The 26,045-nt window shown below is 43.9% G+C and overlaps 1 protein-coding gene across 1 annotated transcript in view; it reads right to left on the bottom strand.

Annotated features, from left to right (window-relative positions):
* LOC138968016 (serine-rich adhesin for platelets-like) overlaps positions 1-26,045 on the bottom strand; it is a 305,824-nt gene that overhangs the window by 54,103 nt on the left and 225,676 nt on the right. The window contains exon 8 of the mRNA XM_070340578.1: positions 13,799-13,906. Within this exon, the coding sequence (XP_070196679.1) occupies positions 13,799-13,906 (108 nt within the window). The remainder of the gene's footprint in view (positions 1-13,798; positions 13,907-26,045) is intronic.

Raw genomic sequence — 26,045 nt, forward strand, 5'->3', positions numbered from 1 at the left:
AGGGGTCTCAAGGGGCCAGGGGTGGTTGTGGGTGGGGTTACAAGAAGAAACCTCCACCTCAAAAGTTAGTGTGTCTTGTCACACCTAGAAGGAAAAAAATCTCTCCTGCAGACGACGACGACAGCGCAGGCCTAATTAGTCTAACCTGACCCTAAGGCCAGCGCACAGAACCCTGGTGCATATCGCTGCACGTGGTATACGGAGACTCAAAAAGGTCTGGACACATTTGTTCTCCGACACCGATAAAGGCACAGTCCTTCCACCGAAAAGAGCTTCGCCTTCTATATCAGTCCTTCCACTGAAAACTGTTCAGCCCTCTATTTCAGATCTGACCAGGCGTCTACCAGGCGGTACAGACCAGCCCTCCACTGGCACACTTACAACAAATCAACCCCTTGACTGCTCCCTGTGCATTGTGGGTTATTTTGTTGAATCATTTTCGTAATTTGACACTAATTTCTTTCTTTCTTTCTTTATTTGGTGTTTAACGTCGTTTTCAACCATTCAAGGTTATATCGCGACGGGGAAAGGGGGGAGATGGGATAGGGGAAAGGGGGGAGATGGGATAGAGCCACTTGTTAATTGTTTCGAACAAAAAGCACTAATCAAAAAATTGCTCCAGGGGCTTGCAACGTAGTACAATATATGACCTTACTGGGAGAATGCAAGTTTCCAGTACAAAGGACTTAACATTTCTTACATACTGCTTGACTAAAATCTTTACAAACATTGACTATATTCTATACAAGAAACACTTAACAAGGGTAAAAGGAGAAACAGAAACGTTAGTCGCCTCTTACGACATGCTGGGTAGCATCGGGTAAATTCTTTCTCGTCCCAACCAATATGGGACTCCCCCTAACCCGCGGGGGGCTTTGACACTAATGTCAGTTAAGAAATCAATTCATTTAACATGTAACAACAACGACCATCAACAGAGAGCACTCAGATTGTGTAGATGTCCCAGGTGGAGGGATGGTCTGATGAATACCCCTTGCACAATTCTGGCCAGATAAAAGTTGGTGAGTCGAATCATTTACCAATTATTCTGCGCTAATGGTGACAATAGGACGGCATGCAGTTTAGATCGCATTACAACAGCATCCAAACCCAACATCAACGGTAAACAAATACCAATCGAACATAAACAAGCATACACATCGTCACAATCCCACATATTGTCGCCAGTAGCGAAGAATGACAGTTACACGAGAAGGGCTGTGCCTTAAAAGGGAGACGAGGAACGAACCGCCTCAGGCCTGGAATTGTACGGTGGAACCCCCCCCCCCCTTTAAGACACCCCCCCCCCCCCAATTTGAGACCTCCCCCCTTTTAAGACCTTACTTTTTTCTTCAGACTTTCTGTTCATAACCTCTGCAAATGTACCTCCATTTTAAGACTCCAAACCGGCACGGTTGGCCTAGTGGTAAGGCGTCCGCCCCGTGATCGGGAGGTCGTGGGTTCGAACCCCGGCCGGGTCATACCTAAGACTTTAAAATTGGCAATCTAGTGGCTGCTCCGCCTGGCGTCTGGCATTATGGGGTTAGTGCTAGGACTGGTTGGTCCTGTGTCAGAATAATGTGACTGGGTGAGACACGAAACCTGTGCTGCGACTTCTGTCTTGTGTGTGGCGCACGTTAAATGTCAAAGCAGCACCGCCCTGATATGGCCCTTCGTGGTCGGCTGGGCGTTAAGCAAACAAACAAACAAATTTAAGACTCCATCCTCTTTAAGACCTGAGTTTCTCAGATTTTTGAAGGTTTTAAATAGGGGTTCCACTGTACCCCGACATTGTGAAGCAAGGTGTCCTCCCGACACGTGAAGACCTCACTGTGGGATTCTCTGCCATCCATCCATTTCTCTCGGGGGAAGGGAGGAGGGGTGAAATGAAATGAAACAGGAAGGCGAAAATCTCATTTTCAAAATGAAACAGGAAGGCGAAAATCTCATTTTCAAAATGAAACTGCGGGCAAGTGGACCCCCACCGACATACTCGTCACGCCTCCGTCCTGTCGGTTTTATTCAATGTTCCATCAATTCTAAAATTTTACTGCGGAGTAGAAATAAGATTGTTTGGTAAGATTTGCGCGAGTGTCTTGGAAGAGAGAGAAAGCGACATAGAATCTGTGTGTCTGTCTTGTCTCGGTCGGTCTCTGGGTCTGTCTGTCTGTCTGTCTGTCTGTCTGTCTCTGTCTCTGTCTGTCTCTCTCTCTCTCTTCCCGGCCGTTGACAATACCATGCGTAGACGTACACCGAACTCTCTCTCTCATAATCTGTGTTTAGTCTTCGGGCATGCGAAACCTCTGCATGTGCGTGCATGTGTGTGTATGTGAGTGACAGCGTGTGTGTGTGTGTGTGTGGGTGTGTGTGTGTGTGTGTGTGTGTGTGTGTGGGTGTGTGTGTGTGTGGATGTGTGTGCTTGCATGTGTCTGTGGGTGTCTGCCTGCGTCTGTTTATTCACATCTACGTGTACAGTGCAAGAGTGTTTGGAAGACAGACATTGTCGAGTAGACTCAAGCAGATTAATATTCCACAAAATCGACATGGCACAGCAGCCTTCGCGGTATCGATCCACAGGAAAACTACACAGATTAAGATTGATGCTGTTATGCACAGCCCAAACTTTCCTCCTAGCAAGGATGACCTGAAAGCAAGCCTCATACGTCGGGGAGGGAGGACGAGGAGGAGAAGAAAATACATATAATCATGACATCTAGCATCTTGCTTCATTTGCTGGGTAAAAGTATGTCTGGAATTTCAGATCTCTTTCGGCTGGTATGTAACGGCGTTTTATGGAAAAGGGGCATAACTCGCAACACACAGTTTCCAGTCACGTACTAAAAACCGCCAGCAGAAAAAAATTTGCGTGAGTGTCTTGGAAGAGAGAGAAAGCGACATAGAATCTGTGTGTCTGTCTTGTCTCGGTCGGTCTCTGGGTCTGTCTGTCTGTCTGTCTGTCTGTCTGTCTCTGTCTCTGTCTCTCTCTCTTCCCGGCCGTTGACAATACCATGCGTAGACGTACACCGAACTCTCTCTCTCATAATCTGTGTTTAGTCTTCGGGCATGCGAAACCTCTGCATGTGCGTGCATGTGTGTGTATGTGAGTGACAGCGTGTGTGTGTGTGTGTGTGTGTGTGTGTGTGTGTTTGTGTGTGTGTGTGTGTGTGTGTGTGTGGGTGTGTGTGTGTGGATGTGTGTGCTTGCATGTGTCTGTGGGTGTCTGCCTGCGTCTGTTTATTCACATCTACGTGTACAGTGCAAGAGTGTTTGGAAGACAGACATTGTCGAGTAGACTCAAGCAGATTAATATTCCACAAAATCGACATGGCACAGCAGCCTTCGCGGTATCGATCCACAGGAAAACTACACAGATTAAGATTGATGCTGTTATGCACAGCCCAAACTTTCCTCCTAGCAAGGATGACCTGAAAGCAAGCCTCATACGTCGGGGAGGGAGGACGAGGAGGAGAAGAAAATACATATAATCATGACATCTAGCATCTTGCTTCATTTGCTGGGTAAAAGTATGTCTGGAATTTCAGATCTCTTTCGGCTGGTATGTAACGGCGTTTTATGGAAAAGGGGCATAACTCGCAACACACAGTTTCCAGTCACGTACTAAAAACCGCCAGCAGAAAAAAAATGTACTGATTTTTACATGTTGAGCTTTTTGGACTATGCCGGGTTAACTCTATCTATATTTACCAAACGATTTTGCAAAATTACAAAACTAAACAGGGTATTTTGTTTACAACTCTATATCTCTGTTCAAAATTTCTTTGAGTTTTGTACTGAGATTGATTTCCAAAAACCTGGGTTATATGCCGCCAACTCTCCATTCAGAAGTATGAAAGATAGAATGATTATGTTTGCACTGTTGCATCGTTTTCTCTAGTTTGCGGCATTAAAAACATATTTTGTTAACAAAATTCCAACATGTCCTGTTTTGTCATACGCTGCCGTCCCACAGCTGAAGAGCCACATTGATAAGTACATTTGTACAGAGACTCACCAAACAAAGTCTTATCTTAGATCCGTCTTAACAATCCTTAGCTTCCTATAACGACCAATTACCAGTCAGCTAATAGGCGGTTTTGCCATTTAAAAACCACAGGCTTGTAAAAAATAAAAATAAAAATAAAAAAAAGTAGAATGAAAAGCAAATTCCAGGCTTGAGGTATATGTTGTAGTTTTTTTCTTCTGTTGAATTTCATTTAAACTCAAAGCATTGCGGGTAGGGGGGAAAAGAGAGAGAAAACAACGTGCTTTGATCGGAATGATCAGACACAGTCTAGACAGCTAAGCCTGCAGAGATTTTTCTCCACAATGAACTCTTCCTAATCGCCAGATAAGTTTCGAAACGGGACTTTCAGTTTGGATCCATGCTACCACACAAAAAGAAAATTGTGTGCTCGTGGATGAGACTTTTGATTTATGATTATCTCTGTAATATGTCTGCACTTTCGATCGAGACCCTTAAACACCATACAACTGTGGAAGAAATAGAAGTCTTCCAAGTTCTAACAATGACAGGATAATTGCTGGGTTACATTAAAAACACAATCTTAACAATGTCGAGAAAAGAGCAGTCCGTTGCAGGAAATAACAACAACAACAACAACAACAAAAGAAAAAAGAACACGCATAAAAACCATGACTTTGCAGTCTTAACTGTCATATGAGAGATAAGCGTTGCTCTTTTTGGTAGAAATTCCACTGAAGTTAATGAGGATCCTTCTTTCCTTTTTGTGTATCTTTAATGTGCAACTCAGCCATGTCTGTCTAAAACACGGCAAGAACACTTTGACATAATAACTGTCCTTAATCAAATACAAGGATCTTCTTCCAATTCTATGCTGTTGGATCACTCATCTCCAAGTAACTGTCTTTTTGAAAGAGCCAGCGAAAAAGACATTCTATAAGGGTACTACTTGTCTCCGAAAACCTCCGAAAACCCCATCTAGACTAACTATATATCTATCTTCAAAGTGAAATATTGGACATGCCTGTGAAAAGTAAGCCTGATTCATGCTACATGCACCCTTATATTTGTGTTGAGAGCCGGATTATCGACGAAATCGATGCAACAATTTCAATGCAAGGGAGGTAACTCTTGTTACTCGAAAGCACAAGTATTGATGACGTCATGTGATTAGTGCTTCCGCGCCTTCGTAAATCTGCGCACAAACACGAAAATAAAACCATGAACTGTGAAAGTTGCAAATATAAGTCATGATTGCAAACAAAGCTACTTTCACTTTCGTTTTGGTGATGTGGTTGCTTCCCTTTAAATTCTTTAGCCGGGTAAGCGTTTTTCAGTGATAAGCATCTCAGGTGACTCAATGCTAATGTGATTCGGAGTAAGAATATGATATTAAATGGAAAATTTCCTAAATAAATTATCATTTAATTAATATACTTACCCGAATCACATACTGTATCTGCTAATGTGATTCGGGTAAGTATATTAATTAAATGATAATTTATTTAGGAAATTTTCCATCTAAGGACGAATTGTCTTATTTCTGATGAGGTTTTTGGGGGTTTTCGGATGTTTTCGGGGGTTTTCGGAGACAAGTAGTACCGTTCTATAACAGGTAGTGCAACAGAGATGAACTTGGGTGTGAAGCTTGGTAGTGGGGTACACACGGTCTCACCCAACACATTTTGTTTTTAACGCCAAAGGCGACACATCCAGGACATTTTGAACGGTATGAATGAGCTATGGGATCCGAACCAAGTACGACAATCCTGTTTTTATGCGAATTCTGTCCCCTGAATAAATTTCGCCAAAGCCGACACATCCAGGACATTTTGAACTATGAGCTATGGGATCCGAACCAAATACGAAAATCCTACTGTTTTTATGCGAATTCTGTCCCCTGAATAAATCTCAAAGCGACTTGGCTGGAGGATGACCTGACCAGTTAAAGCTCAGCATTTGTTCAGTTAGGGTTTTGTCTGTGAAGATTGCTCGAGTTTTCTATTTAGTCTGTAAGTTCCTCTGCCTTCATTTCTATTCCAGGCTGATTAAAATATGTGTAAAAGTCGACTGAAATGTATCTTCCACACAATTGATTTAACCTTAATGTTTGCGCGTGTGTGTGTATCTGTGTGTGTGAGTGTGTGTGTGTGTGTGTGTGTGTGTGTGTGTGTATGTGTGCGTGCGTGCGTGCGTGCGTGCGTGCGTGCGTGCGTGCGTGCATACGTGCGTGCGTGTGTGCTTGTGTGTGTATCTGTATGTCTGTGCGTGTGTGCGTGCTTGCGCGCGCGCGCGCGCGTGTATGTGTAAGTGTGTATGTTTGCGCGAGCTTCTACATCTTCATCACTCCTCGCACGTTGAACACGTACAAATCACTGATCAATGTGACAGTATAGGCGAGGAGTTGAGCTAAAAGCCGTTAATATGATCACATTCGTTCCATACTGCCTTCGTGTTCTGGCCCCTTAATCTCTCGCATCCTTGTTAGAGACAAAGTGCAGCCAAGAGGAGACACATGGGTTAAACGCATGCAATCTTTGAATGATACATGAAGGGCACACAGCTCACGTAATTATCAAACATCACCAGCTTCATCATCCTGCCTTTCCTTTTATGTGCTGCTTGCAAAGACGGGGATGAGACGCCTCTCTGGCTATTCAATTCCTCTGATGGCCTTTCAAGAAAATTGCAATTGATCTTTCGCGGAATCTTCCCCCTGATTTTCCTCAGGTCGAGACCGTAAACTCCTCCCTAATCTTCTTTAAATGAGAAAAAACACTTCTAGAGCATGCACGCACGCACAACCCCCCCCCCACACACACACACACACACACGCACACACACACACACACACACGTCTCATCAACTGCTATCAGTTTGTTGTTGTTGCTTTTAAGTCATTGTTGACGTTAACAAAGGTGCTCGTGTTTGTGCCTTACGGAATAACCATTGGTTTAGCACGCTTGTCCTACATCCTCGCAATTAACCAACGAATAAAGTGATCCTACAAATACAATCGGTGATTTTAGAGATTCCGTGCATTATAAAACTGTCATCAGATCTAAACTATCTAAAAACATTTGGACATGATTTTATTAAAAAGTGTACACAGTTATCCCCACTAACTTGTGATTGGTTCACACGTTCTCTCCTTAAGCCCCCAACGTGTCTGCATCGATTAAGCGCACAAAGCCGCTAAGGGATGAACTAGGCAAAGTGCTAAAACCTTCTAAAATCCCTTAAAAGGCAAACAAAAAGTCAGATTAATTATTGTTGGTGATACCCTAACGGCCATGCACCTCCTGTCCTAATTAAGAACCTGAGAGCTATTGTCCAGTTGCCGGTGTCCTTGCTTTTGAAGTCAATAGTCTTTTTTTCTATAGGGAAATCATTCTTTACGTTGCACTTGGTTTGTGATGCTAATGCTATTTTGTTTAAGAATTCGTTGGCATGGACATTACGCGACTTCCTTGTGCTTGGCTTCTTAACCAATTCTAGTCTCTGTCTATGTCTCTTTCTCTTTATCTCTCTCTCTGTCTCTGAGTCTCTGTCTCTCTTTCTTTCTCTGTCTCTCTCTCTCTCTCTCTCTGAGTCTCTGTCACTGTCTGTCTGTCTATCTGTCTGTCTGTCTGTCTGTCTGTCTCTCTCTCTCACACACACACACACACACACACACACAAACACACAAACACACATACACACACAAACACACACACGCCCCCAAACACACACCCGCCCCCAAACACACACCCGCCCCCAAACACACACACACGTGCACCCTTCCAAGCCCCACCCAGCCCAAACGCGCGCACACAGAGTTTATTTCTTGTAGTTAAATTTGCAAATTTGCATTTCGTAAAAAACAAAACTTTTTCGAGAAAGTGCCGCAAATTATTTCGAAAGTTTCAAGAGGCCCACGAGAAGCTGTGGGGGTAGGCAACGTCGCAGAGCCGGACTGTGGACTTAGCCCTACATACCGAATTGAAAATTTAGCATGGCTGGGAACGCAGAAGAAAAGAAGAAGAAGAAGAAGCAGAAGAAAGTTTCAACTCTTTTTTTCTGTCTTAAAAATGCAGATGCATTCAAATGTTTGCCTAGCTGTCTCTGACCAATCAAAAAAGACAGTATCTGTATAAACTTCCACCATCTTCATTTTGCATTTTACACCGCATGCCCTCAGAGAGACACAGGGAACAGGCTTGAAGCAGTTTGCCATTCAAAGTACATTAGGTCCCTACTGTTTCTCGCAAGATGCACGTGCTCGCTGCGAGATTTGCCGAGATCAGCAGAGAAGAGTGGACCAGTAATTGGCTTTGTTCAACGAGCTGCTGTTCAGACGTGGGTAGATTCCGGGGCTAAAAGGTCACACAGTCGTGATTGGTAAAAGTTGCTTTTCCCCCTAAATGTCAAGCGCTCGATATGTCCACTGCAGGACTGAATGAAGAAAATGCTTTTGAGTCCTGAATTAATGTCGTGCAACCAACACGTTCATGGTAACTATATAGCAGAAAAGGATGTGCAAATTGTGTAGTCGTGTCCTAATGTTACTGTCTGGTTGCGTTTGGTGTAACTTGAAGGAAAACGGCTCTGTTGCTGGTGCTGATGTGTGTGTGTGTGGCTCTCGTAGTAGTCGCACGTTAACAAGTTCACAAATATTTTTCGGATGACTACTATTTCCATTAGCCAAAATAAGAAAATTCTAACGGAGTTGATTAATCTACCTAGTGTTGCCCTTGGCTGTTTTCAGAGCAAACTAAAATCAAAAACGAAACTGATCAACAACAACAACAACAACAACAACAACAACAACAACAACAACAACAACAACAACAACAACAACAACAACAACAACAACAACAAAACCGTCCATATAAGCTGTTATACCAAGAATCATTTTAGTTAATCAATATATAGCCTGCAAGCCTTGGTAAAGATTAAACCCCCTATGCTCATGGCACAAGCAGGACGATGTGCACAAGTTGCCGCAGTGACACAAAACACACAACAGAAATCAAGAAAGTCGCAAAAACTTAAGAAGCAAATTCAAGCAAGAAAGTCGTGGCCACTGCGCCACCCTGGGGGACCCCAGTTCCTATCTTGAGGACGTGATCGATTTCACATGCGGTGCCTTCTCCTGGGCCCCTGACAGCCTCCTGCAAAGTGTCCCCGCCATTCCCCCTACATGCTTCCCTGCTCCCCCTAATTGAGGAATCATGAGCCCGCATTTCATTAATGCGCATGGTTTCATCACAGAAAGCCATTTTAGGCAGTATGTTCTTTAAAAGTCGTGGTATTTTTGCATTAGATGTTTTCTTTCCCTCTGTGTCTCTGTCTCTCTCTGTGTCTCTGACTCTCTCTGTGTCTCTGTCTCTCTCTGTGTCTCTGTCTCTCTCTGTGTCTCTGTCTCTCTCTGTGTCTCTGTCTCTCTCTCGCTGTCTCTCTCTCGCTGTCTCGCTGTCTCTCTCTCGCTGTCTCTCTCTCTCTCTCTCTCTCTCTCTCTCTCTCTCTCTCTCTCTCTCTCTCTCTCTCTCTCTCTCTCTCTCTCTATCTCTCTCTCTCCTTCTCTCTCGCAGTTATGCCCTGGGTAAAGTCGACAAGACTTGCCTGGAATGTATTCAGCTGGAAAGCTCTGAATTTGCTGGAATGTATTCAGCTAGAAACCACTTTCAAATTGCGTGAGGAGAAATAAGGACCAGAAGCAAAAGCACACCCAGCTCTCATCCAATTTGTAATTCCGCTCCCTGAGCAGGGGACGAGTGTGTTTTACTGGCTCAATGACGTGAATACAAAAATGCTTAATTATTATCTCTCTTCTGTCGTTGCCTCTGCTACAAGCCCAAGTCCCACGGACCCTGTAGAACATTAGAAGGGGAGGTACAAGTTTGATATTTGGCTCTCAAGTTCTATATTTCTTATGGCGCGTTTGTCAAGTGTTATGTTTGTCCCGGGGGCCCGGAAGCTCAGTTGGTTGAGCACTGGACTTGTGATCGGAAGGTCGCAGGTTCGAATTCGGGCCGGGACGGACACGGGTTAACTTTGTGTGCAGACCCAGAGACAGAAGCCATGTCCCACCCCCGTGTCACCACAACGGCACGTACAAGACCTTGGTCATTCTGCCATAAGTGCAGGTGGCTGAATACACCTAAACACGCAGACACCTGGGTAGCGCGACTCCGTTGCTGCTAGCTTTCCACTGGGAGGAAGGGACCCGAATGTCCCAGCGATGGGACAATAACGTTATGAAAAGGAAAAAAAAAATGAAAAAAACAGCATGGGACAGAACACGGTTCACACGATAACAATGAAACACTCTCAGAAACCTAAACCCTTGCGAAGCAGCGCCCAAGAAGCGAATAATGGCTGATAGAATTCATTATTCTGGTTCTTTTCTACATGGTTATAAACGACTCCCGACAGAATTGTTCTGCAAACAGTGACAGGCTGATAATTACGCATCATGTATTGACGTTACCACACTGCAAATTACTGTTATCTCTAGACAATCAAATATTCTGTATTTATTTAGAGCCACTACAGTCCGTCCTAGTTCTACTGAAACAGTATTTCCATGTCTTTTTCATTCATATACGACTGGGGCCAGTACTGATTGAATATCGACAAACTTAATATTTTAACTAAGTGAATCCATCAGCACTGAACATGATAATTCAGATAACAATCGGTGTCACGTTTTCTTCAACTTTTTTTCTGTTACGCCTTCTTCAGTCTGTAAGCGCTATTGTTGATTTCCAGCAATGTCAATAATAAGGTTCGTTTTGACTTTATTTGAATTTCTTGTAACATGTAGCATTTTGAATATTCGAAGGTGTGCAACTGTCACCTTAATCAAAAATGACACTACGGCTATTAAAAAAACTTGCGGGGGGGGGGGGGGGGGGTGGAATTTTATCTTCAGGAGTAACTTTCAAGATGACGTTCTTCATGTGTAACTTCCATGTCAACCACCAGTTGAGGTATTAACATGAGCTAGGAACATCCTTCAACTTAAACCCCAAGTAAAAAATATCTGCTTTTTCTGCAAAATTGGAATTTTCGGTTGAATTAGTTGTGTAATCAAGCGAGCGTTCCAATGTGAACAATGAACATGCTACATTAATTCGGCAAAATAATCCCACTCCGCAAGGTGCGTATTCAGGGTGTCGATTTCCTGTGTGTGTTCAAGTGGAAGCATGTTCTCATGTCTGGTAAATGCTTGAACAGATGTGTGATGGACGACAAGATCGCTCACACGGCAAGGATTGCATGTTGTACAATCCTTCTCATGTCGTCTAATTCTGTCCTCTCTTCAATTCGTTCTCTGTCACTCGTAAAAAGAATCACACACACACACACACACACACACACACACACACACACACACACACACACACACACACACACACACGCGCACACACGCGCACACACGCACGCACGCACGCACGCACACACACACACACACACACACACACACACACACACACACACACACACACACACACACACACACACACACGCACACACAAAGCTGCTCGAGCAGCCGCTCGCACCGGCCTTCACTTTAGCCATCACATCAACATCAAATTCATCTTGTTTTCTAAGGCCCTCACGCGCCATGACGCTGAAATTCCCCGCGTAATAATCGCATCAAAAGACGTCATCAAGTGTGCTGCCTTCACCAGGGAGCGAGCACAATAAAGAGAGCATTTTCAAAAAGAGCGCTCTTAGCTGCTACGACTCTCCTTGGCCCAGTCATGCTGAAAGACAAACTGGTCTCATGGGAACGAGAGGCGGTGTTAATATTTCTCTTTGTGGATGGAACAAGTATTCCATTATGATCCGCATGCGTGTGATCCCCTAATACAGGCTTCAAATGGAGCGTTCACAAATGCGTGCGGCTGAGCTGCAACAAGTGCTTCTAGACGAAGTGAAGGGGTGCGTTTTGCACCCCCCCTGTCCCCCACTCTCTCCCCCACTCTCTCTCTCTCTCTCTCTCTCTCTCTCTCTCTCTCTCTCTCTCTCTCTCTCTCTCTCTCTCTCTCTCTCTCTCTCTCTCTCTCTGGAACATGAGAATGTGACTTTTCGCACTGATTTTACACATCACCATTGGCTCAGTTATTCAAGTTACTGTGGAATAGAATCATTAAAGTTTAACACATGCTCCCTTGACCACACGATCTGCCTATAATTATAGACACATCCTCAACTGTTTTCAATGGAATAGGCCTACGGGCACTAATTAATGGCACAGTGCGCCTCCCGTAAACCATCACAGATACTGTCAGGCTTTTACACACAGTACAAACACCCTTCCGTTTGAACGCTCACCAAACGAGAACATCCTAGGTGCCCTACGTAAAGAGCGAGCAATTTTCAAAGAATTAATTTTGCGGATTGTCTCCTCACACAATCGGACCGTGGTGCGTTTTGGCGCTAGACCTAACTTTTAAACTCTAAATAATAAATTGACAGCTTGTTACACACAAATTCTTAAATCATAAAAGAATTCTTTTTTCATCAAGACAAGATCAGTACAATTCGAAGTTTTGAAAGTTTGAAAAAAGAAACGCCCGGAAGCAGGGTCCCGCAAGGTCGTGGTTCTCGTAGCAGACGACGGTTTATGCCTATCGCCAGTTCCTCTGAACAGTCAAAAGCCATCGCGAGAGTTCTTGTGAACCACAGCCGTTTGTTTCGTGCATAGTCGGAGGTACATAATAACGTGCTATTGCAGATAAGCTCACAGCGAGTCGCATTCAAATTACTGACGACTGCATTGTGAAAAAGGGAAACTGGATCACACGGGTTCAGGATGGCTCAGGGGTAAGATTAACCACGCAAACACTAATTCTTTGAAAATTGCTCGCTCTTTACGGAGGGCACCTAATATGTTCTCAAGCGGTGAGTGTTTAAATGAAAGGGTGTTTGTACTGTGTGTAAAAGCCTGACAGTATCTGTGATGGTTTACGGGAGGCTTACAGTGCCTTTAACAGAGATGAAAAGAAGGCCCTTACTCGTAGGTTTCCGTGCTGAAAGACAAGACAACTATCACAGACAAGGGATCTCCTGTCATTTCCCCACTGGTCAGATTGGTCAGATAGAAAAAGCTGACCCTCTGTCTTCGTTGATAGTCAGTGTCCGCCAGTGTCATTGTCCTCAACTTTATGCTGACCTGAGGATTGTCCAGGTAATGAGTTTCGATGTATAGTCTCAAGCCGATGTACACTGTTTGATGCAATTTAGTCTGTCAATGTTCAATATCTATGTTCTGGCACAATTACCCTATCTCAAATCCCTAGAAGCAAACAGGCATATTATGTGCGTATCATTTGCTCTCTTAGTGGACATGTGGCACTAACAGAATGTACCTTTTCGGCAGTTTTGTGTGCGTGTTCTTCTTCTCCAGGTTTCTTGAACTCAATTTAGTAATCAATGTCTTTAGGAAAATGTATTCCACGTTAGCACTTTTGACAGTTCCGATGTTCTACAACCAACCAAAACAATCCAACATTGTTGAAACCCACCATCACCCGAAAGTGAAGTTGAAAAAAAACTAACACACACAAGTCAAGGGTGAAACTAACCAACACAAAACAGTTAATATTACCAAAAACGGAATTACAAAATCACTTAGTTGAGAGAAATGCACGAAAGAAACAGAAAATCTCCAACAGAACGCAGCTTACGTTGACACTCGAAATTAAAGCCCCCCCCCCCCCCCCCCAAAAAAAAAAAAAAAAAAAAAAAGCCCGAATATAACGGACAGCACGGCCGAGATAAACGAACGAAACAAGCGAAAGTCAACAATAGAATGCAACTTACCTTGACGGTGGTCTTGTTGTCGTACTTGAAGGACTTGGTCTGGCCATTCTCCAGGAAAACCTTCAGCACGTTGGGCATGAAGGGCACGTAACTCTCCACAGGAGATGGCTGCAAGGCAAACAATCATTAACATTATTTTATACGTCAAGGGAAATAATCAACATCACCATTTCATTCTGCAAAGCCGGAAGTAATCGCTATTGTCACATATAATCCTGCAAGGGAGACAATCATTATCTTACTTTATTCGGTACGGAAACAATCACTTTAGTCATTTGATATTCCAAGGGAAACAATCACTATCATCACTTTATTCCGCAAGGGTAAACAACCAATAACGCCACTTTAAACTGCAGGAAAAATGATCACATTATTTTGCAATGGGAACTGTTAATGTTGTTGTTTTATATTATTGCAAAGAAAAGATTCACAATCACTTTTTGAACACATTTTATTCTGTTGATATTTGATGTATCTATCACAGCCATTTTCAGTTTTTATCATTCATTAATCATGTTCCGCTTAAACAAGAAATCTACACGAAGCCAACAAAGAAACGCATTGAGAAAGTGTTGCCATGAGACTGTATGTAAAAATGTATCACCAATGTGAGTTTATCACTTGCGTTAGAAATATAATGTAATTGCTCTGTTCTAACTCGCTAAGGACATGGTAACCAACCTTTAAGGTGCACGAACTCGGCCAACTACAACGTTTTTATTCAAAATAACTAATTCAGAAACAAAATCTGTTGGGGACATGTCTAGGACGAGAATACTTCCTCGTATGTCAGTGTTACGTACTCGTACTAATTGGTACTAGGTGCTACCCGTCTCAAATTAACTGTCGAATAATCTTGGAAACACACACAAGTGACATCTGTCATGAGAGTCAATATTTCACTTTGTTCCAGTTGCAGCACACTCCATCCACAAGACTACAATTGTGAAAGCATGTCGCAATTACTGTAGTATAGTCATAGCATTGTACTTCAAACGGACACCACAGACAGTACCTAATTCTTTTCGTAATGCAATGCCATTGATGTACAACGTCAATTATGATACAGCAAAAGCTCTGCTCCTACATGACGCATATAATACACATATAGCGAGTCCGGGTAAACTTCAAAATAACATGACTTTTTTATCTGCCGACAATTCTCCACCACCACTGGATAACGAGACAAACCGTATGTGTAATATTCATGCATGAACACACGACACTCACACAAGAAACACGCACAAACGATCCCTTTTATAACGTCTATGTAAATAAATTACGAACATAAAATCAACTACATCTAATGGAATGCAAGCTAAAAAAAACCAAATCTAACAGTACATGCATCAAAGTTACAAGTCTACAATACATCCCATAATTTGAACCAAGCGTTGCCCTTAATTATATTTCCAAGAAGGAATTAACCGGCGGAGGTTTCAATCAAGAACGAGGCTGCCGTCTCCCGAAGGGAGGCTGAGCGGGGTTTATGTAAATGTGATGGCGTTGCGAGAAACGGAGAAGCACGGGGGATAATCCAGTCTATCGAGTTAGCCCGTAATGAAATATGTCAGCACCTTGATGTGTCGGGGACTGTGGGAGTGGAAGGGACTGACCGATGGTCAATTGCTTGACCTGAGGGTCCTTGGTGTTTAGCGGGCGTCATGTCCAGAGAGGAAGGTTCCAGACGACCGGTCCGTCAGGGTCAAGACATAATTATGTGTTGTTGCTGGTGTTGGTGACCTTTGTTTGGCACCTAGGGTTCAATGTTATTCTACCGTTTCCAATGAGTGGCACTTGTGTCTTGCATTGAAAATTACGTGACGTCTCTGTATTACTTCTAATAATGAACTTGGGTTCAATTTAGTGTTATTCTTGCTTCCCTAACGACAAGCAATTGTATTTTGCGTGTGACAGTATCTGCATTCTTTATTCAGTATTCCGGTGATGTATATTGTTCATGTATCATGTTTTGTTACCTCGTTTTTGCAAGTGCATTATCCAAGCTGCATGTTTCAATCGTGCATTTGCAATGGTCAGCAATCCAAATATTCAGTTATTCTGACGACAAAGTTTGGTAGGGTTCAAAATTATTCGAGCGCTTCCATCGACGTGAATTTGCATCTTGCAAATGACCTGCCGTACCGGTATTGTGTGTTTCTTCTGATGAGAAACTTTGGCTATATTCAATGCAACGTGAGCGTTACCAATGTCTAGCCATTGCACGTTACCAAAGTTTGGCCTCTGCGCGTTACTAACTACCGGCCTTTGCATGTTACAAATGACAGGCGCTGGCATCTTCAGTCATTCCATCCCCTCTGTTAATGAACTGTGGTTCTTCTTCTTCTTGGCGTTCGCTGGTGCTACACATTCAGTCCCCCTCGGGAGATGAAGGTCGTCGTCTTCTCCAGCTCCAGTCGACTGCCACGGACCTTGGTTAAATTCAATGTTGTTCCAGCTTTACGAACGACGGGCATAATTATGCACCTTGCATTTCACATGATCTGCTTGCCCAATAGTGTGTTACTTCTAGTAATACACTTCTTTGAATGTTGAGCATTACCAAAGAAAGACACTTGTATTTCGCATTTTAAGTGATAGTAGTTCTTAATCTGAAATCTTTCTGGTGAAAACCTTCGGAACGTTTCAACGCTATTCTACCTTTACATTGACTGACTGACATTTAAACTGGTCCACACTCCACTATTTCTTTTATTGATTTTGGAGAACAGTAAAGTAAGCAAAGAGTAAAACAGACGCGAGAGACAATTCTATATAATATGTGATCTAGTCTGAAATCGAGCTTGGTGTGTAACTGATGATACGATTCACTTCACTTCTTGTACAAACGTTCAACAAAGAAAAAGAAGAACAAACACAATTAATGTTAAATCATTCGCTTGACTCTAAAGTCGTGTACAGTCACCCAAGAATCCGCCAAAAACACCAACAATGAAGTCAATTAGGTCGTCTGTGTTTTTGAAGCAATATACAAAGGAGGACATACATTGATTGCCCACGCCCATCATATACAAGACGTGTGTTGACAGTGCGATTTGCCAGAGACAGTGACAGACACGATCAAACAGCAATAACTCCACAGAGAGAGAGAATCAGAGAGAGAGAGAGAAACACAGAACAAGACAACGAGAGGGAGAGAGAGAGAGAGAGAGAGAGAGAGAGAGAGAGAGAGAGAGAGAGAGAAAGAGAGAGAGAGTGAGAGAGAGAGAGAGAGAGAGAGAGAGAGAGAGAGAGAGAGAGAGAGAGAGAGAGAGAGAGAGAGAGGAGCAATCAGGGACATGAACTAGAGACAAAGAGAGACAGACATAAAACAGGGACGGGTTGAGCGAGACGGGAACGACCAGTGGCATGAAAAATATAGACAGAGTAGGGGAAAAGACAGACAGACAGAAAGACAGATTTACACACACACACACACACACACACACACACACACACACACACACACACACACGCACACACACACACACACACGGACGCACACACACACACACACACACACATCCTCCCCCCCCCACACACACAAACACATCATTCCCCCCCCACACACACAGACCCAGAAACAAACAGCACCACCACGCCCCACAGGGACCCGGCACCGGACGTGCCCATCTTCTGAGTCCACTAGCTGCCTAATGGCCACTCCAGACACAGCAGAGTGGACACGAGTCTGCCCTTCCGCCCGCTCCCCCTGGGCTCTGCCCCCAGACCTGTGTCCGAAGTCGCCCCTAAAACACTTTAGCCACGCTTTCCTAAATCACACGACGGTCCACCGTCTCTTGGGGACTGGGGAAGGAGGGGGAGCAATCTTTCTCCGATCAGACAGCTTTCGTAGGTCGTCTGGTTGGATGCGGTTAGCAAGGCTTCTTGACCGCCAGGCACTAGTTAACCTCTGTCCATCTTTTCAAGCAAAGTGTTCCGACCTGATAGGAGAAGCGCTTGGAAGAGAGGGCTCTTTAGCTTTGGGGGACTTATTCGACACTCAATGCCTAGTTCTATAAAGCGGTGTCCACTTAGTGGAAATGATCGAGTCACAGCAATAGTGCCAGACCTACAACATTTTCTATCTCGTTCTGCCTCTATCCTTCTCCCGCTATCCCTCTCCCGCTATCTCTCTCTGTCTCTCTCTCTCTCCCTCTCTCTCTCTCTCTCTCTCTCTCTCTCTCTCTCTCTCTCTCTCTCGCTCTCCCACCCTATCTCTCTCTCTCCCTCTCTCCCTTCCTCCTTCCCCTCCCTCTCTCTCTCTCTCTCTCTCCCACTCTATCTCTCTCTCTCTCCCTCTCTCCCTTCCTCCTTCCCCTCCCTCTCTCCCTCTCTCTCTCTCTCTCACACCCCCACACACACACACACACACACACACACACACACACACACACACACACACACACACACACACACACACACAAACACACACACACACATTACAAATCAAATCGACTCAAAAAGTACATGCCCACTGGCGTTCACTCGTCAACCGGTCAAAACGGCCCATCCTCTTCACAGCACAAAACGAGAAAATTATATCCTCTCTGAAAAAAAATGACTTCGTCTAACCCTTTGCTACCAAAACCAGAGGAACCACCGGGGAACCTAAGAGTCAGCAGGTCGCATGATCCCATTGCACCTTCCATGAAAATAATTCAGCTGGTGAAAGATTGCACACTGGGTATTTTCTGCCGACGTCTTCCTTGGAATACACGACATGACATACTACGTCTTCTTGTATTTCATTCCCCGGGCTGTATCATGAAAGTAGAGTGATTTTCACTTGCGACTGTTCTGCATAATAATAATAATAATAATAATAATTGTCAGTAAGTACTGGTGTCACATGACTGATGTGAACCAGTTGATTGGCTAATGGCGATGCGCTAAAACTGTTAGCGCACTCTTGGAGTGCGCTAACTTTTCCACAGAGCGTATTCTTGCGCCCTTTGCCTAAGCAAGACTGTGCTCTCATACTCAGAATTAATTAATGACATGTAGCTTGTATTCTCCACAATACCAAATGACCATAAATTCCCTGCTTCTCAATTAAAGCAGAAGTGGTTTTTTTCTGACAGATTGCATGTGCCTGTGCCAGTGCCAGTGATCTAAAAAATAGAAGCCGCTGTGTTTCATCTAATTTTCGCCGACTTGCATAGATTCTTCTCATATGCCGTGTTAGTGGCATGTAGCTTATCATCCACATTACCAAATGATGAGTTAGTAGACAATTCCCAGCGGCTAACAGAAAACACAAGTGTTATTCCGATAACGTACCAGCTAGACCAGTTTGGAAGACTGACTCGATCGACTCTGTAGCAGACAACACAGAAATACGACTACATCAGTTCAGTAAATGAATGGTTTCAGAATTATTATTTCAAAGCAAGAACAATCGTAATCGAAAACGTGTAAGGTTCAGAACGTTCTTACCATATAATTATAAGATTTATTAGCATAAGATTTATTAGCAGCCTGCCTCATGCGTACAGACTCAGTGCAGACTGCAGTCGTTCCATTGCCCAGGTTGGCAGGTAGCCTAGCAGACGACATTAACCCCGCTCAGCAAATTAACATGTTGGGCAAATGTGAACAAAAAAACGATGGGGATATAATACGTGTAGGGTTCAGAGCATTCTTACCGTTCATATTTAGTATCAGACTCCCCGATGAGTGAAGATACAACACGAGAAATATGCCACATTTGTTTTGAAAATGTGCGAACCGTCGAGTCCCGCTTTGAGTCAATTCAAGGGGAGTCACTCCGCACAGTCAATCCGTCGAAGCTCGACTGGAGGTTTCGAATGGCAAATAATGAAGAGCCTTTCTCCGAGTTCAAATGAGGTCTCTCTGAAAGATCATCACTGTTCAGATTAACTACACTGGAATTTACCAACAGAAATTAAAATGCGTGTGACGAAAGCACGACACACTTGAGACACCCCACACAAAAGTAGATCTTTACTGTGCACGACCTGACCACACAGTTATGCCTATTCAAATGCGCGTTGCAAAATGTGCATTTGGAATCTTCTTTTTTCTATGGCGGTACTGACAATATCGTTATTGAAACAATCCCAGTGCACTAAGGGATTTATAGAGCAAATCTCAAAAATAATTATTGAACTCAGCGCTATGCGCTTCGTTCAATAATGAATTTTCTCGATTTGCTCTATAAATCCCTTAGTGCACTGGGATGTCTCAATAACTTAAATAATAATAATAATAATAATAATAATAATAATAATAATAATAATAATAATAATAATAATAAATGAGCATTTATATAGCGCAACATCATAACTTTACAATTATGCTCTTTGCGCTTGACATTTAAAGATTAAAACACAGTTATACAAGCATTTACATCTACATTCATAGTCAACAACGCTTAATTAAAAGCATACGCTAAAACCATGAATAAAATAGGTAGTGACTTTACATCGGATAACACACACACACACACACACACACACACACATAACACACACATAAAGAAGTACTGGTATTGTAAATAGTGTTTTCAGCAAGTAGAAAGATACAGTCGAACCTGTCGATAAAAACCCCTCAATAAACCGACAAACAGTGGTCGCTGTGGAAAGGTACATTATTTAGATAAAAACACGTCGAGGATTCTTTGTGGTGGTCGTTTCAGGGCAGGTGTTCACTATAGAGAGGTGGTCATCAAGTCAGATTCGACTGTAACTTCCTTCTCGCCTGAGCGTTCAAAACACAATCACCAACTTGTCCAGGGTTTCATTTACTAGTGCGCCCTGCACCATTGGCGCATTAAATCTGAAAATGTCCCATCACAATTTCCGTCAGTGCGTCAAAGGGCGCATTGAGATTACGTACCACTGCGCCACCAAATGTACACTTTACATCGGATTACACACACACAAACACACACACACACACACACACACACACACACACACACACACACACACACACACACACACACACATATATATATACAGAGATAACACGATATAGCGGCAAATTCTCAGATGGCACCATATTGCACCATTTTGCATCTTTGGACAAAACGCGTACAGGCCTCTTTGTCGCGTCTTGCCTTCGACTCTGTCCCATCGGAATTTGGCTGAGGGGGGACCAAATGCCCCATTGCCTTTTTCTCCCAGGTTAAAACCCTGCTTGTCCAGGCTTTTTATGTGATGAGAGTATTCTTCGACTTGGACACGTTCCAAAAACCTACAGCCCGGCTTCTTTCTGTGGAGAGTGGGGATTTTGTGAGCTGAATTATAGTTGACTAACCGGCACCTATGTTGACCTGCATTAGAAATACAGCAAATAATACCCGCTCTTCGCGTGAAGCACATAGACTATGCTGCAGATCTTGGGCATGCGTCCAAGGGGAAGTATCGATATTCTTATCCCCCTACAAGCCTGGTCAGATTTGTGTGGGTGTACATGACTGTTTACACACAAAAAAATGGCGGGCCGGGGGGGGGGGGGGGGGGTAATTTTAACCGCATCAAGTTTTCCTTATCAACAAAATACTATAAAGTTCAACAGAAACTTGCACAGTGTACAGAATTATGTTACGTTTCATTTACTGTCCTCGACCTAGTTGAACTTCGACCCAGTGGTCTAACCTACCATTCTTGTTTTTTTACACCCCCGGTATAGGGGTGTGTATAGGATTCGCTCGATGTGTTTGTTTGTTTGTGTTCGCATATAGATCTCAAGAATGAACGGACCGATCGTCACCAAACTTTGTGAACAGGTTCTATACATTCCTGAGACGGTCCTTACAAAAATTGGGACCAGTCAAACACACGGTTAGGGAGTTATTGGTGGATTAAGATTCTACAAGGACTTATACAGGGACATATTAATGGTCAAAGGGAAATAACCTTCTCAGTTGGTGGCAGTGAGAATGGTTATTTCCCTTTGACCAACGGGGGTGTTTTTCCTACCTCGGAGGAATTTCTTGTTTATTCTAAATTTTGGAACGTAAGCAGCCTATCTGTTTTTGAATTTTTTATCTCGTGTAACATCCTGCATAGATCTGAAGTGGGGAGCATATCTGTTTACACGGAAAGGCAAGTACCTTCAAAAGGAAGTAGTTCATTCAGTCAGTACGCAGATTGTCACTCTCAGAAATCCCGGCGGCACGTGCCACGATTAGGGAGTCATTTCCGAGAGGTCAAGACATCAGTTTCCCACCCACTGGGACAAAACGCAGCCTACCAAACCACACGGACAAACCTTTTACAGAATCATACCCCACGAAGACAACTAGGGTAGCCAAATCCCTTTACAGTCTCCCCTAAAGAGAAATGAAGTTTCGGACACGGATCAAAGTGTCATGACCCCTATTGACAGTGCAGAATAGTTCCTTCTTTCATACGAGGGCAAAACCCGGGCCTTTCGTGAGAATCAAATCGAAACATCCATTTTACCATCAATGTCGTCAGATAATGAACTCTGAAGATTATATAAGATGTCCTCCAGCCATCCAACTACTTTTGATACTGAGAACTATATAATTATAGATGGAGGGATATTTGGGTTCAGTCGTCGGTGATGTAGACTCCTCCTTTTAAATACAAGGGAAAAATCTGGGCTTCTTGCGAATCAACTGAAAACATCGCTTTTACCATCTAAGTGGCCAGACAACATTTTATTAGACGTCTTCCAACCACGTATGAGTCCTGAGGGCTATTTCCACACACAAAATGTTATTGGGATTCGTTTGTAATTGATGTATTTGTCTGTGGCCCTTTCATTTGCACAATTAAGGCAAAGAGCTTGGTCCGTTTAACCATCAAGCGATGACACCCTCTTTCTCCGGACACTTTCACTCTCTCTCTCTCTCTCTCTCTCTCTCTCTCTCTCTCTCTCTCTCTCTCTCTCTCTCTCTCTCTCTCTCTCTCTCTCTCTCTCTCTCTCTCTCTCATACACACACACACACACACACACACACACACACACACACACACACACACGACTCTGTGTCGGTGTGTATATGAGTTGTGTCGTGTCTGTGTATCACAAAGCGAGACAGAAGAAGACAGATACAAAGATACATAGACGACAGCGGAAGACAGACAGACAGACAGACAGACAGACAGACAGACAGACAGACAGACATAAACAGCGATGGGACAATAAAGTAATGAGAGAAAAGACATCAAGAGTCTAGCCGCCACAAGAATAATAAGGTCAAAACGGAGTGCAATGAAAAAGGAATCCATCCCAAACTTGCCGAAGCCCGTAAGCCATGAATTCCACCCTGGCGAAACATGCTCATAAACTGTCAGTGCCGCGCCGAACAAATCAATTTCAAATTACATCAATTTGGGGAAACAAATTATTCCATGATGGAGAAAGACCCCAGGGGAACAGACGGAGCACCTTTAAGCGCCCTCAACCCTTTCCATCCCCTTCCCAGATTGGCCCCGAATCGCTACACACTCCCCCCTATCAACCCCCACCCCTGTCTCTCTCCTCAGCGACCCCCTACTCTTTTCGTCCCCCTTCCCCGTGCAAACTTCGTTACGGGTGAGGTATTCGGATGTGGACGTCAGGTCGCATGTTGCTTCGCATTCATTTCCGAATTTCAAAGTATTCTTAAAAGCAAAGAGAGTGTGTGTGTGAGAGAGAGAGAGAGAGAGAGAGAGAGAGACAGAGACAGAGACAGAGACAGAGAGACAGAGACAGAGAGAGACAGAGAGAGAGAGAGAGAGAGACAGAGAGAGACAGAGAGAGAGAGACAGAGACAGAAAGACAGACAAACAGACAGTCTGTTTTATGAGTTAGTGTGTGTGTGTGTGTGTGTGTGTGTGTGTGTGTGTGTGTGTGTGTGTGTGTGTGTGTGTGTGTGTGTGTGTGCGTGCCCCCACCCTCACTTTGCAACCCCAATATCTCTCTCTCTCTCTCTCTCTCTCTCTCTCTCTCTCTCTCTCTCTCTCTCTCTCTCTCTCTCTCTCTCTCTCTCTCTCTCTCTCTCTCGTGCGTGCATGCATCTGCCAGTGTACCTGTGTCCACACTGTCGTGGGGTAGAGAATATAATACTCCTCAGAGACGAAAAGAGCGCTGGGCATCAGCTAAAATGCATTAAACCAAATGCATTCAGAGTCTGCACAGAGCCTGGCCTTTAAACATTGACGACAACAAACTTATTCCCCGAAGTACATGCTTTATATGTACAGTTCTGTCTTTATTTGGTGTTTAACGTCGTTTTCAACCACGAAGGTTATATCGCGACGGGGAAAGGGGGGAGATGGGATAGAGCCACTTGTCAATTGTTTCTTGTTCACAAAAGCACCAATCAAAAATTTGCTCCAGGGGCTTGCAACGTAGTACAATATATTACCTTACTGGGAGAATGCAAGTTTCCAGTACAAAGGACTTAACTTTTCTTACATACTGCTTGACTAAAATCTTTACAAAAATTGACTATATTCTATACAAGAAACACTTAACAAGGGTAAAAGGAGAAACAGAATCCGTTAGTCGCCTCTTACGACATGCTGGGGAGCATCGGGTAAATTCTTTCTCGTCCCAACCAATATGGGACTACCCCTAACCCGCGGGGGGTATATGTACAGTACAGCACAGGCTTTTAACAGCAGGAACAAGTTCTAGAACTAGGATCGATATTTTCTTGCTTACCAAAAATCACTTGATTAATCAGCGCTCATCATACAAGCGACTTTTGCACTGATGGAGTGACAGTAAAGCCGAGATCAACTTGTTTTTTGAATATACTTCTCGTTATTTCTTCAGCTGAAAAAATTTAAGGAGGCAAGCTTTGACAGTCCCTTGTCATTTGCAATGTTAAACATATTCAGTTTCATTGTTTGTGTGCATGTTGGGTTGAGACAAAATAATCGAGGGTAGACGGAGCAGGGCGGTTGGAAAGTGGTGGAGAGCGGGGGAGGGGAGTGGCAGAGGAAGGTGGAGGGGGGTGGGGGGTGGTGGGTGGTGGCTGTGGCTTGACGTCAGCACTCATGCGGCGATAGAGTCAAGGAAAATGCCTTAGTTCATGTGCATGGTGTAAAGTCTCCTTCAAACGTCTTGGTTTCCACACTTTTATAATCACGCAATCTCCGGGACTCCGCACTCTTATTACAAGAGGCTGTCAGAAAAACAACATTCGTATCTCTTGCACGTTGTGTCATCTGCATTTGGGCTGCTTCTGGTGGACAGGGCGACTCCAATAGTTCTTTTAAGGTTCAATGTCCTGCATACTTCATTCAGCGAACCTCTCTGTTTTTCCTGTACTTTTTACTCTATTCCTTCCTTTTCTCCGGATCGACGTCATGCACAACCAATACGTTTCGTTTTAATAATCAATTTCTCTTCGTCGTTGCGATGCAGGAAAAAAAAATTCTGTTTTGTTTCGTGTTTAGCGTGGCCAAATGAAGGCGGTACCCCCCCCCCTCCCTAAAAAGAAAGACAATTAAAAAGGGTGCAATATATCGCCCTCTGCGCCCTCCTCAAAATTTCAATCGTCCCCGTGTCGATGCAGGTTTTCCCTGTAGAACACTGTATCCCCTTTCACTCTGCGGGATTTTTGTGGTTTGACATGCACGTGAAGCAATATGGACAAGGGGAAAACGCTTGACAAAAACATGGACGGCCCCCCTCTCTCTCTCTCTCTCTCTCTCTCTCTCTCTCTCTCTTTCTCTGCCCACCAGTGTCAGGGCTAGAGCTAAAAGGAGTTTCGTCTGTTACCCCGCGCCCTTTCTTCATCATGGAACAATTTGTTAGCGCTAATTGACGTAATTTGCGGTTCACAGCTCGAAAACTGCCACCCATACATCGCACGCACAGACACACACACACATACACACGCGCGCGCCCACCCACACCGACACACACACACCAACCAACCGGCCATCCTCTCTCTCTCTCTCTCTCTCTCTCTCTCTCTCTCTCTCTCTCTCTCTATGTCTCTCTCTCGTAAAAGCACAAGAGCAGTAGCACAAACCTCAAGCACCACATACAGACACACAGGACACCAGGGAATGAGGCAAGCAGAGCAGTAAGACGAAAGTAATGGGGGACTGACGGCATCAACACGAGTCCCACGACACAGAACCAGCCATAAAGTCCACAGTCAGTCCGCCAGACGAGACACCATCTGTGTCCCGGCAGTTCCGGTACCGAAGACCCGTCGGAAATAACTCGAGGTTAAGTTTGATTAAAATGTTCAAAATACGACTTTCGAGAGCATTTTTCGGTCGAGCCGGCTTGAAATCACCAT

Source organism: Littorina saxatilis, linkage group LG6 (genome assembly GCF_037325665.1).
Source record: "Littorina saxatilis isolate snail1 linkage group LG6, US_GU_Lsax_2.0, whole genome shotgun sequence".
NCBI lineage: Eukaryota > Metazoa > Mollusca > Gastropoda > Littorinimorpha > Littorinidae > Littorina > Littorina saxatilis.